Raw genomic sequence first — 20850 nt, 5'->3', positions numbered from 1 at the left:
GAATCAAGAAAAGCTGCAGAAAGTTGTAAATTCAGCCAGGCCCATCATGGGCACTAGCCTCCCCAGCAATGAGAACACCTTCAGAAGGTGGCATTCATCGTTAAGGACTTCTATTACCATGGACATGCCCTCTTCTCATCAAGGTGGTTGTACAGGAGCCTGTAGACATATACTCAATTTTTCAGAAACAGCTTCTTCCCCTCCACCATCAGATTTCTGAATGGACTTTAAATCCATGAACACTAACTCACTTTTTTTTTGCTCTCCTTTGCACTATTGATTGTAATTTATAGTGTTTTTAATTATTACATATTGCAATATACTGCTGCCACAGAACAACAAATTTATTACTTATGCCAGTGATATTAAACCTGATTCTCTGTAATGGGAGTAGGGGTAATATTAGGAATAACAGACTAGTGAGTCTTACTTCAGTGGTGGGAAAATTATTGGAGAGGATTCTTAGAGATAAAATTTACAAGTATTTTGAGAAGCATAGTCTGATTAGGGATAGTCAGCATGGCTTTGAGGGACAGGTCATGTCTTACGAGCGTGGAGGGTCGTTGTAAGATGCAATGGGACATTAACAGGATGCAGCGCTGGGCTGAGAAGTGGCAGATGGTGTACAATGTGGGAAAGTGTGAAATGATACATTTGGAAGGTCTTTGCAGAGTACAAAGTTAATGACAGAATTCTTAGCAGTGTTTTGGAACAGAGGGATCTTGGGGTCCACATCCATAGATCACTCAAAATTACCTCACAAGTTGAGAGGGTTGTTAAGACATATGATATGTTGTCCTTTATTAGTTAGGGGACTGAGTTCAAGAGTTGTGAGGTAATGTTCCAGCTCTATAAAACCCTGGTTAGAGCACACTGGAAATACTGTGTTCAATTCTGGTCACCTCATTACAAGAAGGATATGGAAACTTTACAGAAAGTGCAGAGGAGATTTACATGATGCTGCCTGAACTAGAGTCTTATGAAAATAGGTTGAGTGAGCTAAGAATTTTCTCTTCGGAGCAAAGGAGGATGAGTGGTGACATGACAGAGGTGTATAAGATGATAAGAGGCAAAGATAGAGTGGATAGTCAGAAACATTTTCCCTGGGTGCAAATATCAAATATACAAAGAGGCATGATTTTAAAGTGATTGGAGGAAAGTACAGTGGTGAAGTTAGAGGCGAGTTATTTACATAAAGAATGCTGGGTGTATTGAATGCCCCGTCAGGGCTGGTGGTAGAGGAAAATACATTAAGGGCATTTAAGAAACTCTTATATTGGCACATGGAGTGTTACGTTGGAGGGAATCATTACATTGATTTTAGAATAAGTTAAAAGGTCAGCACGACATCATGAGTTGAATGGTCTGTACTGTGCTGAAATGTATACTATATTTTAATGTGTTGTGGCCTTTGTTCCAAATACATTTTGAAGACTCAGATTGTTGGAACTGAGTTAACTATTTGGTATCACACTTACTAGCAATATTAAATAAGATACAATGTGTATTATTTCATCAAATGCTGGAATTTTTATTTCTAAATTGTATCTGTGCCAGTCAAGTATAAAAGCTATTTGTTGAGTTTATTGTCCATTTTCTCCTTTTATCCTTTGGGATTTTCTTCTTCAAATATTACGTCATTTGCAGAATCTTGCAATTTCTGTTTTCAGTATAGCTTCCAGTCAGGGAAATGACATTCTACAAAAAGTCTTGCATTTTAAAAAGGCAGAGAATTTAAATTGACACCCAGTAGTTAAGAAAAAAATCTCATGTTTGGATTGTCAAAATCCTTCATACCTTCTTCACAAGATATGGGGATGCTATCAGATCCAATTTAAAAGCATACTGGCTCCTCCTATGTCTCTCATTTTAACAGAAGAATCTCATCATCATACAATCTTCAAAACCTTTTACCAAGCCCTTAACAACCTTTTCAGAGCCTAACACATGAAGCTCTGCATCATGGTTTGAAGGATTTACAATCTTTCCATCCAAAGTATTGATCTCAAATACTATTAATGCCCTTTCCTTACTTCATATTGTAACTGAACATAGAATTGATAGCTTGATAGCAGTTAACAGACAGCAACTGCATCAAAGTGCATTTAGTTAAAATTATTGCTCACTTACAAATCTACAAACAGGATTATCCAATCTGGATGCATTCAGTTTGACTCTTCATCTGGGACTGGGAAGGATCTCAGTGCAGGATGTGTAAATAGATGGTTGATAATCAGAACATACTTGATAGGAAGCTGGGCATATTTCTATTACTCGATAATCTCCAATGATGATTTTGCTTAAAAGGCATGGAGTCCCATTAAATAGGGAGTCAACAATAGTTTCAATAGTCCTAGCAAATAACAACCATTCAATCTGAATCTTTCAATTACTTGTCTCTATGTCCATTCAGCAGGTAAGGCAATAAAGAATACATACCACCCTTGGGTGCTGAATCTTATTAACAATCACCCATTTATGGAATTCCAAGAGAATGGAAAGTGGACATCAGAAGTCGGGCAAGCATTTATGTGCATAAATGAGTTGGTGTGGGGGGTAGGGATAGAACCTAAACCTCTAACAGAGAACAATGTAGCTTCAGAAACCTTTCTTAGTTCTCATCATGACGCATACTCAGTGAAACTGCATTCAAATGGCTGGTACTGAATATGCACTTTACTGAAACAATGCAAAACTTAAAACACGGCATACAAAAATATATTCCAGTAACAGAAAGGGTGATCACATTTCCACCCCTGAAGGTCAAAGTGATGTTTTCCTGCAATTATTCCTATAATTGGCTAACCAACTCATGATAAGGTACACTATAACAAAAGAAGAAGAAAAACAGGTTATTCAATGGACTTCTTTTTCTATTACATTAAAATAGTAGTTTGAATTCAAGAGTTTATACATATGAAGAATAGAAGCCAACATGCAGCAATCTGCATTACTAGCAGTCACCAGCTTTGGTATGGAGAAAAATCCTACTGACAGCAAATTAAAAAGGACATACATGCAATTATCGAATAGCATTTCAGCAGATGCAAGAAAACAATATAGGTAAAAGCAAAACAGGTGAAATGACAGAACGTTACAGCTCACCAACTACAGCACAGAAGCAGAGCAAGAAAGAGAGAAAGGAAGAAAGCTTGTAGACCTTCAGAAGAACTGGTTGATTTAGCTGCAGGCTTATTTGCTTGTTTTAGGCAGTCATCTTGTTCTTCATCTAAGCTGCTCAGAGCATTCAACTGGTTTACTATCTCTGTAAACACAAGCCAGTTGAAATAATAACGTCAGGAATTTCTGCAACAAGCAGAGGTACACTGCTCCCAAAAACATTTTTATCAGAATTATATTATTCCTCATTTGCAATTCTCATAGGAGTTTGATGTTACTCATAATGTGCACAGTTACTTCAAAAATGAACCAAAACCTCTCTTGCTTGCAAACAACCAAATGCTCTGTTCAGTGTTAGGGTTTTATTCCTTTGTAATATGCTTCAAACATAGGGTTTGATTTTAGCATTAACACATGCAGAAAAGATCAGTTTAATATCATTACAAATGAGGATTAAACTTTTGTCATAGTTTTAGAAGATTAATACATTTGACATCATTAGTCAGGAATAGTTGTTCAGTAGCAAAAACTGCAAAAAAACATAGTAAACACCAACTTCTTTAATGATATTGCAATGAACAAGTCAATCAATTTTAATAGAAACAATTAAAAAAACTAATTTAAAAAAATGCCTCAATATACTGCTTTATGATGTGGTGGAATGCATTTAGACTTCAACTGAGTTTATTAGCATAATATTCAGATGTTATTAGTCACAAATTAGAGACTTAAGCAGGAGAGATGCTTTACTTTGAAAGATTTCTCGCTAGGATTCTCTTAAATGCCTTGTTGGGAAGCATCCTTCTATTGGCTTGTTTAAAATAAACAAAAAAAAACTTCAAGAAAGAAGAAAACTCACATTCAATACTATCCATTCAAAATAAACTCATCTTCACACACCACGGTCATTTCCCAAAAAACTAAACAAAATTCATCTACCATTAGTCTCAAGCTCCACAGTCATCAATAGACAATTAAAAACTTGAAATGTTTTCCAACAGATTTGTGATTGTGCATTGCATTCTGGATTCAAATTCTGCCTCTGTTGTGCTGTAATCTTTAATGTAGCATTCTCCATATGCTGATCTCTAACCCTCACCAAATGCAGTACATGTCAGCCAATTGTATTTTATCAATAAACCCCACTTTATGAAATATTATCAGCAACAGTTCCTCTGATGGATTGTTCCAAATTTTTTCTTGTATAATGCTTCTCCCACTCCATTCACAAGATTGCTTCTTGACATCTCATTTAATACCCTTGGAGAGTAAGACCATATATTTTGGATATATACCTCAAGAATGGTTGAAAAGAGATAAATATTTAATGAATATACTGTTGGTGGCTGGTAAAAAGACTCTTACTAGGAAATGGTTATCACATGAGAGCCCAACTTTAAATACATGGATGGAAATTACAATGGACATTTACAAAATGGAGAAGATAACAGCATCTGGTTAATCATAAGCTGGAACAATTTGATTCATACTGGGAAAAATGGTTTAACTACATAATGCCTCATAGGCCTGATTTTATTCTCACAAATCAATGAATCTGTTGTAAAAAAAAAAGGATCACTCCCTACTTGTTTTTTCTTTCCACTCTTTTCTATAAGTGTATACCCCAGATAAATACTTTGTGGAGATTTTGTGATATATATGATTATATGATATATATGTACAATGTCTGAAATACATCTTATGGAAATGGTTGTTTGATGAACTTCAATAAAGAAATAAATTACAAAAAAAAATCTGACTCTACTCTGGTGGTTTTTGTTTGCAGCAGTCAAATTTTATTATGAAAGGTTGAGGGCACAACACATTTGCAGCTGTATTTTGATTTCACACAGTCGCTCAACTCTTTTGAAAGCATCTGCAAACACTCTGCATCTTCCCTCTTCCTCAACTTGTCAAGGTCAACATGGTGAAAGAATAGTCTGCTTTCAGATAAAGGCCAAATTAGAACATAGCAAGCAGCTGAAAGATATACAAACATCCCAAGAAGACACCATTTACATGATTTTTTTATTCATTTGCTTCTGATTTATGGGTCATAACATAATACTGCTGATTTTAAGAATTCAAGTCATTTTATGACCCAGGAACTAGGAGCAAGAGACTTTCCTTTCAGATTCGAACCAAGGATCTAGAGTGATTAAGGTTTCACATTTACTGATACCTACACCAAATCAATATGCACTATATTTACAGATGTCTTTTCTTAGAACAGCTGGGAGGTATTCCCAATCCCATCACATCCCTCGAGTAAGATGAAAATTATGTATTCTTTCTGCTGAATGTAACATGTCATTTACCTGTCCAAATAACATCTGCAACAATTTCCTTGTTTATCTTTTAAATGGAATTTTATCCATTCACTGGCAGGCACACAATGGGGATGAGTATTTCCATAAGAGAATCCTGCACTATTCAATTCAGGCTTTATTTGACTTAATATAGCTCGATACTGGTTTTCTTTAGAGATGACGAATAATGTTAGCTGCTTCAGTTACAAAAGTTCAGAGTCTAACAAAACACAGGATTATTATTGAAACCTTGGCAAATATTGTGCTGCACAAAAAATTAAGTGAAGAGGATAAATGTCAGAAATTTACTATTGTTATTGCCTCCAACAGCAGACCAATTTATGAATTAAATTCATTTTGAATTAAATTAATTTTGAATATATGACTCATTTGATTCTTTGAATGAGTGAATGATCAGCAAATTCTTCTAATTTTATAGCACAACCAGTTCAAAAGCCCTGAAAGCATAATGGCAGAAGCACTGAAGGTCATAAACAAAGATCCCAGGTGCTCTTGAAAGAGAAAAAAAATCCCTTCTGATGCCATTTGTAGCTCATTGTTGAACAAAGCACGTAATAGCAGGGTGAGAATACTCAGCCTTTTAAACAAGTTTCCATTCAAGAGTATCATGGCTTTTATTTCAGCACCATTTTCTTCATCAACCCCACATTCTCTGATACTCTGCAATCAATCAATATAAAGTCAGTGATTTTTTTTGCATAATTTCTACTTTCCTTCCCACATGGAGAATTAGGACTTCTATTTATGCCTTCTATTCAAGTGTAACCCTGTTACTTGCTCAGCATTTTAACAATAATTTTCTTTCAGTTCCCAAACTGTAATTAAGGAATCATGTCATATCAATGGAATAGGATGTTCTACAACTTTTACATGGAAAAACACAGAATTATGCACTTCAACATGCATTGTTAATTGTAAAATAGTTTATTATTTTAATATTCAAGGCTTTTAAAATCTATAAACTATTTCTAGTTTTGTATAACAGCATATTAAATCACATTTAATGATCATTTACACTTTTCTAATTTAAAAATAGTCATTTAGAATTTTTAGATCATGTTAATGCATGAAATACAGGGGAACTTCAGGTTACGAATGGCATGGTTTACAGAAATTTGACTTTGCAAATTCTCCCACACATTTGTAAAGCAATTTTAAAGATTGTAACAACAATAATAATATTTCAGAGTATTAGTTAATGAATGATTACTGTATATATTCCATAATTTTAGTTATGGGTAGTGTTATGGTGATTATTTAATGAAATGAAAGAAATTTAAGTATAGGCAGAGCAAAACGAAATTGAGGATTATAGCAAATGGACATTTTTGAGTTACAGAGAAATCGACTTGAGGACAGTTCTCAGGAATTAAACCCTATGTAATCTAGGGACTGCATGTACCAAGACAAGCAATTCCACATCACTGCTGGATTTCAAATTAAGGGATGTGTAGAAAATAATGCTACAACTCATTGTACTGCAAACACCTGTCACTAAGCTCCTGAAGAACCATCAACTTGTTGGAAAGCTAGTTGTTGAAAAGCTGGTTTTCTTGCTAAGTTATAGGTCAGATGACAACATGGAGAATGCTTCATGATGAACTTATGGTGGCAGCACAGATTTGTATAACAATCAGCAAATTAAATTCCTTTTAATCTATTATCACTCAACCAATCACAAACACCAACAAACCTATTCTTAAAGGTTGAGAGAAGTTAACATAGAAATCACAATATCCTGTTTTTCATAACAGTTACACAAAAATATTTCAAAAAATACATTTTCAAAATACTATGACTATCGTCTCAGTATAAAGACATACATAGAAACAAATGTCAATTTTGTCAGTAATACAATGCTGTGACCATAACTACCAGTTTTGAAACAAAATTTAGTTATTAGTTGCACATATCAAATTACTAATCCTCAGCCTAGTCAATATTATAGATTTGTTTTGAAGAAACATGCACAGAAAGTTTACCAAATATTGTTCATCAATACAGCTAAATAGTCCATAATCAAAATAATTTCTAATTTTACTCTCCTTCATTCATCAAGAAATATAGTTTGGTTTACAGATAGCCCAGGGTTTTAATGGTCTGTCAAGGTAAGGCATTTAGATGCTCCTTTGTTGAAAATTATCTCTGACTAGCACATTATTTGCCATTTAGTAGCCCATTTCTCGACATTGTCCAGATGGAACACAAACCTGAGGTGCTACTAAAGTAGTACAGACAAAATGTTGAAGGAACTCAATGGATCAGACTTGCTGAATTCCTCCAGCTTTTTTTTGTGTGTTGCTCCAGATTTCCAACATCACAGTCTTTCTTTTGTCTCCTAAAGTTACACCTTGGAGCCAAGATGATTAACTTCCAAGACACTCAACCTTTGCTTTTGTGCTCAAAATAGCTCCAGCCAGTGGAGAGTTTTGCTCAGCTCCCACAAACTTCATTTTATCAAAGGCTCCTTATTGTGACCTTTAGTCAGAAGCTGGCTTGATGTTAGAGGCTATAATTTGCACTTCATTTCTGGTAGCAGACTCTTTTGTCCATGTTTGGCACAAAGCTACAAAGGTTTCTGAAGATGTACTTCTGAAAAAATTTGAACTATACATCAGTGAGCACATCACTGGTTCATAATGCCACCTGAGTGCACTGTTGATTGCATTTTCCATCAGTTTGCTAATAACTGAGTGTAAATGTGAAGAGGGAATCAACCAGGATGGATTTATCTACTTTTTTGGACAGGACTCACCTGAAAAAGTCTTTAATTGTTCTATACATGCAAGTGCTGTAACTAACCTGGAATTTGACCAAAGGAATGGAAATTTCTGGATCACATCTAAAGCACTATCGTCAGGATGCTGCCGGGTCCTCTGAGTTTGCTCCATCCAGTACTCTCAGCAGTTTATCAATATACCATGAAATTAATTGAACTAACCAAGGTTGGCTTCTGTGATGGTGGGTACTTCAAGAGCAATACATAATGCCATTTATTGCTACAGATGTTAGTGGACTTCCAAGTCACTTAAATATTTTAAATTATTCACCTCTTACTAAATTCTAGGGTAAATAATGTAGTTTATGTAACATCTCCTCATATAATTTTCAATGTGACCATGTGGAATATTAACAGATAAAAATCTGACATAAAATCCTAATCCATCAAAAATGCAAAGAAGCACGTCAAGCTGAATTAATACATGCAACAAATATTGTGAAAGAATACTGAATAATTAATTATTTATTTAAATAATAATAATAATAATAATAATAATAATAATAATAATAATAATAATAATAATAATAATAATAATAATAATAATAAAAAATATTGAATTTCTTTCAATATTGTGAAAGAAAACAAAGAAAACCTTAATAGTCATTTATCTTATAAAATCTGTAATGATCTTTGGGAAACAATATGCACTTAACCACTAGAACTGTTTTCAAACATGCTCAATAATGATAGAAATGAAAAAGTTAAGACATATAAAGTCCATTAAAATGAAATCTGGAACAACAAGAAGAAAAACAAAGAAGTCAATAAATCTTCAGCTGCAAACTTTAGTGTAAAATAACCAGCAATTATTAAATGCCAATTTATTTCGAGGTATTTTAACACGAGGGGATTATTAAAGAGATCAAACCTGTGATTTTTGCTGACTTTTCTTCTTGATTCACTCTGTTTTCTTCATCATCTTCATTTTCTTCCTCAAAGTCATCTAAGTTTCCTATGTCAGCTTGTTTCATACTCATAAGACTAGCCAGGCTTTGCATATCCTCATCCCTGTGTATCGGAAGCATAACTAATGAAGATCTGCAGACTTATTCCAGAATGTTCATTTACAAAGCTTCTAGTACTGATTCACCAAATACATTAAGTCAATTATAGTGCCGAATGCTATCCCAGAGTGCCTGAGCATGACCATGATGCAGTAGGTGCCACACAAGTTTGTGATATAATATACACTGTTTCACTCATCTAAAATGAGGGCAAGAAGATGGGAACTTGAGTCTCCATTTACTGGTGAGGAAGAAACTGACCTCACTTAATTCTCACCATAAGTTTTGCCTTTTGGTCTTAGACATCTCGAATATTTACCCTATCTACACCTTTCATAATTTGATGTACCAAGGAAAACCAGACTACCCAGACTCTCTTCATAACCAACAGGTAGTAAGACGAGCACTTGAATCACTGAGGCATAGAAAGCTATACACCAGGTGCTGGTAAATGGAAATAGTATAGGTATTTTGGATATAACCTTTGATGCTTGTTTCTGTGGAGTATTCCCTAGGAAAACAATTCTAGCTTCTTCCCATTTCCTTTCCAGTCCTGATGAAAAGCCTCAGCTAGAAACATTGACTGTTAATTCCTCTGCATAAATGCTGCTTGCCTAAGATTCCAAGGGCTTTAAGAAGATAACAACAACATCATGCCAGAATTTGGAGTGATCCAAACAGCTCAGTGTTCAGACACGCAAATATTGCTTTAAGAACAGAAAGAACAGCTGAGTTAAGAAACCAGAAAAAACTCCAAATGCTATAATCCAGAGTAATAAACAAAGTGCTAGAGGAATTCAACAGGCCAGACAGCATGCATGTAGGCAAAGGGATAGTCAACATTTGTGTCGACTGAGAGTGTAGAAGGAAAAAAGCCAGTCTAAAAATGTGAAAGTGAGGAGTGAGGGAAGCACTGGCAGGTGAAGGGTGGAATTAACTTGGAATTAACTGAAGTGGTGGGGGGGGGGGGGGGGGAAGAGATGATGAGCAGATAGGTGGAGGAGGGAGAATGATGGAGTTGGGAGACAACAGCTGGTGGATGAAAGGTAAAAGATAGAAAGAGATGAATAAACATTGAGCAGGGGAAGATGGAACCAGATTAAGGAGGAGAGGGTAGAGCTAGAGCCAGGGGTTAGAAAATGATGAATGCAGACAGAAGAGCCTGCAGATTATGTAATCTGATGAGAAAAAGGTCAGGTGATAAGTGGAACCAGATAAGGGAGGAGTAATGGGCAGATGGAACCAGGTGTGATAGGGATAATAACCAAGTAGGTAGTGTTCGGGTTACAGGTTTATAGAAGGAGGTGGGCAAGAAGAATGGAACAGGGTAACATTGGGAAAAGGGAGATGGATGAGAGAACCTAAATGGATCAAGAGGAAAAGAGAAAAAGGTAAACAGCACGTGCGATTTCCCTGAAATTGGAAACTTTTATTTTCATAACATTGGGTGTGGACTTCCACAGTGGAATTTAAGGTACTATTTTTACTTGTGCTTGGTGTACCCTGCAGTGGAGAAGGCGAAGGACTAATAGGTCAGTGTGGGAATGAAAAGTGCAGTTGAAATGGCATGCAATCAGAGCTCAAGGGGGGCACTGTAGACAGTGCACGTGTTCTGTAAAACAAATGCTTAGTCTAGGCTTGATTTTGCTATGCTTGGAGGGCACATAAAGAGCACTAAACATAGTAGATTAGGTGCATGATATGGAAGGTCATGAAGTGTAAAGATAGCCAGGACTATGCTTATAATTCGCATAAAGCAGTGAAATTGATTGGGAAATTTATGCCTGATCTGTGAGTAAAGAAGGAATTGTGTTCACCTTTGAAATATGTATGGAGATGTACTCCAGCCTTCACCTTTAAAAAAATAAGCACAGCGAGACATGATTCATGAAAGAAGAAAGAAAGTTGCTAGAAACACTAAGGGGGTCATCGTATATAAAGCGGGAAGAAGATATTGTATATCAGAGAAATGAAAGCCTAAAATACCCATACTTAAAACATGTCTCACTTTATCCCCCTTTCTCCTGACAAAAATTTACAATAAGTTAGAAGGAAATAAGTAACTTGAAACATATACAATTACATAAAGATAGTGTGATAATTTCAAGAAATTTACCAACAGGATGGATTTGATTTTAAAATCATTCTTTCTTAACTTGCACAATAGTACAGTGATAAATGAGCATTAATGAATTCCAGAAATAATGCTCAAAGATATGCTTTGTAACACAATAAATTGCAATCAGCACTGCAAATTAGCATGAAATCTCAGTGCCAATAATCTAAATTTCTTCATCATCCTTTTATGCATCTGCATCATTCTATGCAAATATGACACTTTAATGAAAATCCTCAATAATTTAGTCTGCCATTGGCCAATGATATATACATTTTCAATTCATTATAAAGTAAATATTGAATATATAAATATCTCATTGTGAATTATAATAACGGATTGGTTCTGTATCATATACATGTGATATGCAGACGTTCATTTGTTCAGTTTTCATTTCAAAGTCAATATCAAAGTAAAGTTTATCATCAGAGTATATACACATCACCACATAAACCCTGAGATTCTTTTTCCTGCAGGCATATTTAGCAAAATATAGAATAGTAATATTAAGGGAGAAGAGGTGTTGGGGTTGTTAAAATACATTAAGATGGTTAAGTCCCCGGGGCCTGACGGAATATTCCCTAGGCTGCTCCACGAGGCGAAGGAAGAGATTGCTGAGCCTCTGGCTAGGATCTTTATGTCCACGTTGTCCTCGGGAATGGTACCGGAGGATTGGAGGGAGGCGAATGTTGTCCCCTTATTCAAAAAAGGTAGTAGGGATAGTCCAGGTAATTATAGACCAGTGAGCCTTACATCTGTGGTGGGAAAGCTGTTGGAAAAGATTCTTAGAGATAGAATCTATGGGCATTTAGAGAATCATGGTCTGATCAGGGACAGTCAGCATGGCTTTGTGAAGGGCAGATCGTGTCTAACAAGCCTGATAGAGTTCTTTGAGGAGTTGACCAGGCATATAGATGAGGGTAGTGCAGTGGATGTGATCTACATGGATTTTAGTAAGGCATCTGACAAGTTTCCACACGGTAGGCTTATTCAGAAAGTCAGAAGGCATGGGATCCAGGGAAGTTTGGCCAGGTGGATACAGAATTGGCTTGCCTGCAGAAAGCAGAGGGTCGTGGTGGAAGGAGTATATTCAGATCGGAGGGTTGTGACTAGTGGTGTCCCACAAGGATCAGTTCTGGGACCTCTACTTCTTGTGATTTTTATTAATGACCTGGATATAGGGGTAGAAGAGTGGGTTGGCAATTTTGCAGGCAGCACAAAGGTTGGTGGTGTTGTAGATAGTGTTGAGGATTGTCGAAGATTGCAGACAGACATTGATAGGATGCAGAAGTGAGCTGAGAAGTGGCAGATGGAGTTCAACCCAGAGAAGTGTGAGGTGGTACACTTTGGAAGGACAAACTCCAAAGCAGAGTACAAAGTAAATGGCAGGATACTTGGGAGTGTGGAGGAGCAGAAGGATCTGGGGGTACATGTCCACAGATCCCTGAAAGTTCCCTCACAGGTATATAGGGTAGTTAAGAAAGCTTATGGAGTGTTAGCTTTTGCAAGTCCAGGGATACAGTTTAAGAGTTGCGGGGTAATGATGAAGCTCTATAAAACTCTGGTTAGGCCACACTTGGAGTACTGTGTCCAGTTCTGGTCACCTCACTATAGGAAGGATGTGGAAGCATTGAAAAGGGTACAGAGGAGATTTACCAGGATGCTGCCTGGTTTAGAGAGTATGCATTATTATTAGAGATTAAGAGAGCTAGGGCTTTACTCTCTGGAGAGAAGGAGGATGAGAGGAGATGTGATTGAGGTATACAAAATATTAAGAGGAATAGATAGAGTGGACAGCCAGAGCCTCTTCCCCAGGGCACCACTGCTCAATACAAGAGGATGTGGCTTTAAGGTAAGGGGAGGAAAGTTCAAGGGGGATATTAGAGGAAGGTTTTTTACTCAGAGAGTGGTTGGTATGCGGAATGCACTGCCTGAGTCAGTGGTGGAGGCAGATACACTAGTGAAGTTTAAGAGACTACTAGACAGGTATATGGAGGAATTTAAGGTGGAGGGTTATATGGGAGGCAGGGTTTAAGAGTCAGCACAACATTGGGGGCCGAATGGCCTATACTGTGCTGTATTGTTCTATGTTCTAACTGTAAACAGCATCAATGAACAAACTGTGCAAATACAAATATAAGTAAACAGCAGTAAATAACGAGAGCACGAAATAGCAAGATATTAGAAAGACATTAGGTAACAGGATTGCCCAAGTGGGCTTAGCATCAACCCCTCGAAACAAAACAGGCAGCGTCTTCTATTCTTGCAGCAACCTCACTGAAAAAAATAGTATTGTGCCACATTATTACAATTTAACTGAATGAATAAGAAACTACATTGGATATAACTTGCATCTAGAGCAACTTAGCTAATGTTTAATCAATCCGAGAGACTTACGTTGCTTTGCCTTCCCTCAGGAAAATGCAAGATAAAGAAAATTGCAGTGTGGCAGCAACAATTTTTTTAGATAAAGGCTTGAATTTCAGCTTTACATCTGTCTGTGTGGGCATGGGACTAGCATATTGCTTCATGTTAATGCTACTGGTGGCAAGGGCTTTCCTACGGCCTGAAGGTGACTCCTACAGAAAGAAGAACATGAAAATTAGTGAATAGAACTTAATTTGACATGAGAATACAATAGTGTACATCAACCAATATTCCCATCAAATTGACAACTAGTTTTGTTAAGTAAATAGAAAAATAACTATTTGTATTTGAAATGAATGGAGACTTAAATAATTACCAGTGGAGGTAAACATACTGTAAATATATTTCTCTGGTCTTTAAGCACTTAATCACCATTATCTGGTCCTAGTGAAGGCTTGATAAATTGATAGAACAATTATTAATATCTCCAATCATATTTTGAAAAATATTTTATTATAAGAAGCATATTTTACTTCTTCAAAACTGAATTTCAAATATTCCTGTCTGCTAAGTTCTTCAAAACCTGGAATATTTAAACATAAATATATAATTAAGTATACAGCTAATTATTCTAAAAATGTTCCTTATACAATTCATTACCATAATATCATATTTACAAACAAGAGAAAATGTTAAATATAAATAGTAATGCTTCAAATTTAATCAGTTTTGCAAGCTGAAACATTGAAAATTTTGGAGATATATGAATATGTTGTTACACTTATGAGTGAAAAATATTTCAGCAGCAAATTTTAACTTGACAAATAAAAACCGAATAATGTTAAGTATTAGGTGTTAAAATTAAGCTTTTAATACATAATTGGCATTCTGAAAACCTTGACTACCTTTACTGATGTCCATTGCTAGCAGGCATATATTGCAGATTTTGTGCTATACAGTATTTGACATTTCAGTTATTATACAAGCTGAGTAGAATAAGTCAGAAATGTAACATGCCATCCTTCATAGAAAGTCTTGTTCAAGACCATCCTTATCTGAGAGATTATGCTTGGCTGCATTATACAGAACTAATAGTGCATGTAGATACCTTAAGAATGAATATAAAAATGCATCAAACACTCAAGGAGGATTTAAGTCCACTCAGAGAAAGACTTCAGAATATGCAAATACTCTCTACAGAATTAGGTTTTACAGATTTGATGAGTACAAACAATAAAAGGTGCTCTTTTCCCTTGCTGCCACTGTCAATCAGTGAATGCGATTAATGCCCAAGGTTCTGAAAAACCTGTTAAATTAAATAGTTCTGTACAATAAAGATCCATCAATTTATTACAATACTGCTATCATTATGGTGTTACTGCCAATATAGTTAAGCACCTCACTATCAGTAGTTGAAGGGAATGAAAACCACCGCATGCTACCTCCAATCTTTAAACGACACTCATTACATCTTATGTAGCATAGATTGTTACTCTATCTTGTTTTTGTTTAAAGTCAATTTTATGCAATAATTTTATATGGATGATTAATAAAGCATTCATTCTATTTTGTTTAATTCAACAGACTCAAGGTAATTAACTAGATATTTTCAGCACAGTGAATCCATTATGAACAAATTTCCAAACACAATAGGAAAAAAATTAATGGGCAAATTACAGTGTAGCTTTCATACTGCTCAATATAAAAACTAGAACACAAAGGTGTTTATCACAGCAATGTAACATGAATTGGCAAGCAAAGAGTCTCAACACTTGGCCTTTACAATAGAAAACAAAAACACCACAATTTAAAGATTAAAAAGCTTTTTAAAATAATTTGGCCACTCTGTGAACACTTGTGACTATTTAAGTATAATAACTAAACTAAAGGAGAGTGAGTGATTGAGTGAGTGAGTCAGTGTGTGTCTGCCTGTCTCTCTCTGCTAGAGAAACAGATTTCCATTCAGTTCTTCTACTTCACAGAAAGACAACTACTTCCAGGAGTTCCACTATCAAAGCCGAACCTTTGACAAATTAATGCTTAGCTGTAAGTGACAAAACCAATGCAAATGGCTAATTTAATAAGCCATGAATGAAATGGAATGCAATTCATTCATGGCTTATTAAGGTGCTAATTTGTAGATCTAAAGCATTCCCACACCTGGTAAAGCTGTATTAAATACCAACCGCTTATTCCAACAATGAGGTCGTGCCTGGGAATGCATACAGTCTTGCTAACCTTGACCTATGCCATTTCAGAAGTAGTAATTTCATCATGTGAGAAAAATGCAAAATAAATAGAAAACACCTTTGCAGGTGCTTTTACATGGTTAAGAAGAACAAGATAAAACAGCAGCACTGCATCACAATTATATCAAAACTAGAACACTTAATGTAATAAATTTGATAACAATTTTTACAGGTCACTTTGCTCCTATCCCTTTGTACTTTGTGCAATTCCAGTTCCACTGCATTACAAAGAGAAAGGGGAGGAAAATTTATTTTTGTGATTTGTGTGATTTGTTAAGTAATGTACATTGGAACAAGTTCTTCATATGTAAACAAAAGGAACTGTTGCATAGCTGAGCATTTTATGATCTGTTAAAGCTGTTTAAAGAGCAGACTATCCACTCTGGATATTTATAAATTTAGATAGATAGATAGATAGATAGATAGATACTTTATTCATCCCCATGGGGAAATTCAACATTTTTTCCAATGTCCCATACACTTGTTGTAGCAAAAACTCATTACATACAATACTTAACTCAGTAATAATATGATATGCATCTAAATCACTAACTCAAAAAGCATTAATAATAGCTTTAAAAAAAAATAAAAAAATTGTCTATTGTCACTATTGTCAAGTAATCAGAAATTTAACCATTACAGTAAATCCTGCCGCTTTTAACTGGCATCAATACAGCGCAGAAACAGGAATTGGGAGAAAGAGAGGTGCTGAAGTAGATCACACATAAAGAACAGTCTCCTCAAATCTTGACCAATTTCTATGCAAATAAGCATGTGGTAAATATGAATTCCTGCAACCAATCACCACCACCCACTTTAGTTCTTAATACAGCAAATCAGTGACAGCAAGGTTTCTATCATTGTACATCAATCAGATATTTTCCTGTAGTCCTAGACTTCCTGACTGGGAGACCTCAGTCAGTCCGGATCGGAGGCAGCATCTCCAACACCATCACACTGAGCACGGGGCTCCCTGGGGTTGCGTGCTCAGTCCACTGCTCTTCATTCTGCTGACCCACAACTGTGCTGCAACACACAGCTCGAACCACATCATCAAGTCTGCCGATGACACGACAGTGGTGGGCCTCATCAGCAAGAACAACGAGTCAGCATACAGAGAGGAGGTGCAGCGGCTAATGGACTGGTGCACAGCCAACAACCTTTCTCTGAGTGCGAACAAAACAAAAGAGATGGTTGTTGACTTCAGGAGGCACAGAGTGAACACTCCCTGCTGAACATTGACGGTTCCTCAGTAGAGATCATTAAGAGCACCAAATTTCTTGGTGTTCACCTGGCAGAGAATCTCACCTGGTCCCTCAACACCAGCTCCATAACAAAGAAAGCCCAGCAGCATCTCTACTTTCTGCAAAGGCTGAGGAAAGTCCATCTCCATCCCCCATCCTCACCACATTCTACAGGGGTTGTATTGAGAGCATCCTGAGCAGCTGTATCACTGCCTGGTTTGGATATTACACCATCTTGGATCACAAGACCCTGTAGCGGATAGTGAGGTCAGCTGAGAAGATCATCGGGGTCTCTCTTCACGCCATCACAGACATTTACACCACACACTGCATCCGCAAAGCAAACAGCATTATGAAGGACCCCACGCACCCCTCATACAAATTTTTCTCCCTCCTGCCATCTGGGAAAAGGCACCAAAGCATTCGGGCTCTCACGACCAGACTATATAACAGTTTCTTCCCCCAAGCCATCAGACTCCTCAATACCCAGAGTCTGGACTGACACCAACTTACTGCCCTCTACTGTGCCTATTGTCTTGTTTATTATTTATTGTAATGCCTACACTGTTTTATGCAGTCCTGGGTAGGTCTGTAGTCTAGTGTTTTTCTTTGTGTTGTTTTACATAGTTCAGTGTAGTTTTTGTATTGTTTCATGTAGCACCATGGTTCTGAAAAACGTTGTCTCGTTTTTACTGTGTACTGTACCAGCAGTTATGGTCAAAATGACAATAAAAAATGACTGACTTGACCAGATCAACAATATTTTGTTCAGCAACCTTTATATAATTTTCAGAAAATCCAATGGACAACCTGGAACCTCTGTGAATGCTATGGCCAACAGTCTGACTCCTTTAATCAATGAAATTTAAGTTCTGGGAAATAAAAATAGAGGATCTGTTTATTCACAACAGGAGTAGAATGAAACATATAAGATTGTGAAGGGGCTTGATCGGGTGGATGCGGGGAGAATGTTCCCAATGATGGGTGAAACTAGGACTAGGGGGCATAATCTTAAAATAAGGGGATGCCGTTCCAGGACTGAGATGCGGAGAAATTTCTTCACTCAGAGGGTAGTGGGGCTGTGGAATTTACTGCCCCAGAGAGCTGTGGAAGCTACTACACTCAATAAATTCAAAACGGAGATGGACATTTTCCTGGATAAAAATGGCATTAGGGGATACGGTGAGCGAGCAGGTAAGTGGACATGAGGCTAGGTTTAGATCAGCCATGTGATCTCCTGGACCAGTTTTCGATAGCCTGGATGGGTCGGAGAGGAATTTTCCAGATTTTTTCTCCTCAATTGGCAACTCGGTTTTTTCCCCCCAGGTGATCACATGGGTTTGGGCGGGATGAATAATAAAAAATGGGCGGCATGGTGCCCTGTTGGTTGGCACTGTTGCCTTGTGGGATTCGGTGAAAATTAGAGTTAAGATTGGATCAGCCATGATCTTGTTGAATGGCGAAGCAGGCTTGAGGGGCCGATTGGCCTACTCCTGCTCCTATCTCTTATGTTCTTATGTTATGTAATCAACATTGAGTTAAGAGAAAAAATGATAACTGAGAAGCATGAAGAAAAAATATTTTTGGAACCTCTAAACATACACTAGCAGCAGGAATGACATTTGGCAAATTAAATGGCTCCTTTTTGACTTTATTTTATTTAGAGATATAGTACAGCAACAGGCCTTCCCGTACCGTAAGTCCTTGCTGACCAATTACACCTGTATGACCAATTAACCTACTAACCCTATATCTTTGGAATGGGAAGGAAAACCTGGAGGAAAGCCACACAATCGTGGGAAAAACATACAAACTCCTTACAAGTAGCAGCAGAAACTTGCCCAGGTCACTGGTGCTGTGAAGTATAACACTAACTGCTACACTACCTCACCACTCAGACTTCTTAACTACATACCACTCCCTCAGCAATTATGATTATGAGCTAAAGGAACAATAAATAAACAAATTCAACAAGTTCTTAAAAAATAAAATTGAGGCTAAGGGGCAGACGCTGTTGGCTTGAACAATGCACCAACACAAAATTAATCAGCAAGTGCAGAAATTTATAACTCAAGACATATTTCCTCATTGCATGAACAGGGTAGCATAGATTGTACGTTACTTACAGGTCATGCATGGTCTCCTCTCACTGCTGCCATCAGAAAGGTGGTACCTGTACCAGAGTCTCAAGACTCACATCACCAGGTTCAGGAACACCACCAGGCTCTTCAGCCAAAGGGGATAACTTCATTCAACTTCACTTGCCCTGTCACTGAATTGTTCCCACAACCTATGGACTCATTTTCAAGGACTCTTCGTCTCAGGTTCTCAATATTTATTGCTTGCTTATTGTTATTTCTTTCCTTTTCTATTTGCACAATTTGTTGTCTTTTACATGCTGGTTACCGGCCCATTAGAGGCAGTTCTTCACTGATTCTATTATGCTTATAGATTTATCACGTATCCCCACAAGAAAAGGAATCTTAGAGTGTATATGGTGACATATATGTACTTTGATAATAAAATTACTTTGAACTGTGTTGTGAACTTGCAAATATCTTTCCAGGAAGTTTGCTCCTATGTTTTATGTCTATTTTTGGAAGGAAAGTGGCTTTCTTTGTGTGAAAAGTTCACTGAAAACTAAGAAATGAAAATATAAAGCTGCAAATTTGTATAGTAACAAATTAAGCCTTTGCTTGCAATATTTAAAATTGAAAAATAAATTAATTTCTTTAGAACACAGAACATTACAGAAACCCATGCATCAGCCCACCATAGTTGCACCAACCATAATGCTAATGTAAACAGTGCCCATCTGCCTGCACAGGGCCTATGTCCCTCCATCCCCAATGTTCACTGGTCTAAATGCCCTGGCAGCACATTCCATTCACCTACCATCTGTGTGTAAAATATCCAGCCTGGCAAAACTCCTTTAAACCTTCTCCTTTCATCTTAAAGTCATGCCCTCTAATATTTAACATTTCTGTTCTGGGGGAGAAAGACTCTCTACCCTATCTGTGCTTCGCACTAGTTCACATACTTCAACAGGTTGCCCTCAGCTTTTAACACACCAGAGAAAACAATCCAAGCTTTTCAAGCCTCTCATCTATACCTAATACACACCTATCCAGGCAATACCCCTGAGAAGCTCTTCTGCACCCCCTCCAAAGCCTCCACATCATTCCTATGGTGAGATAACTGCAACTGCACACAATACTTCAAATGTAGACCAGCCAAAGGTATCGGTCATTCAATAATAACACATGAAGACTGCTTGTAATGCAGAAAGATAAAAAAGTCTGCAATTCAGAGCAGAGCTTATAAGATTAGATCAACGACCAGTGAGCAGAACAACAACAAAGTTGAATGAATTTTTTCAAAATGATAGTGCCTCCAGGTGATGTTTCCCTTGTGGGATGACAACAATTCTTATTTGTACATGGAGCTTGTACAAGGATGAATACATACAAACTATTCACAAAATTAGAGGTAAATTAGATCCCTATAATCACGTACGTGGTTCACTACGGAAATTTAAACCAGATGAAATCAGACAAGACTTGTGAAACATGATACCATCATGACAACTTAATTGAATACAAATTAATTATACTCGTCAGGGCTACAATTTCATAGCA

At 36.9% G+C, this 20850-nt stretch overlaps 1 protein-coding gene across 4 annotated transcripts in view; it reads right to left on the bottom strand.

Annotated features, from left to right (window-relative positions):
* Window positions 1-20850, bottom strand: part of ehbp1 (EH domain binding protein 1) — a 389918-nt gene that overhangs the window by 274151 nt on the left and 94917 nt on the right. For 2 of the 4 annotated variants that reach the window (XM_073051179.1, XM_073051180.1), the window contains exons 6-8: window positions 13750-13931; window positions 9101-9240; window positions 3161-3265 (exon numbers count right to left, since the gene is read on the bottom strand). In XM_073051179.1, coding sequence (XP_072907280.1) covers window positions 3161-3265; window positions 9101-9240; window positions 13750-13931 — 427 coding nt within the window. The remainder of the gene's footprint in view (window positions 1-3160; window positions 3266-9100; window positions 9241-13749; window positions 13932-20850) is intronic. The other 2 variants (XM_073051181.1, XM_073051182.1) reach the window with 1 other exon arrangement.

The sequence above is a fragment of the Hemitrygon akajei genome, chromosome 7 (assembly GCF_048418815.1).
Source record: "Hemitrygon akajei chromosome 7, sHemAka1.3, whole genome shotgun sequence".
NCBI lineage: Eukaryota > Metazoa > Chordata > Chondrichthyes > Myliobatiformes > Dasyatidae > Hemitrygon > Hemitrygon akajei.
This window is presented reverse-complemented; position numbering and strand designations above follow the sequence as displayed.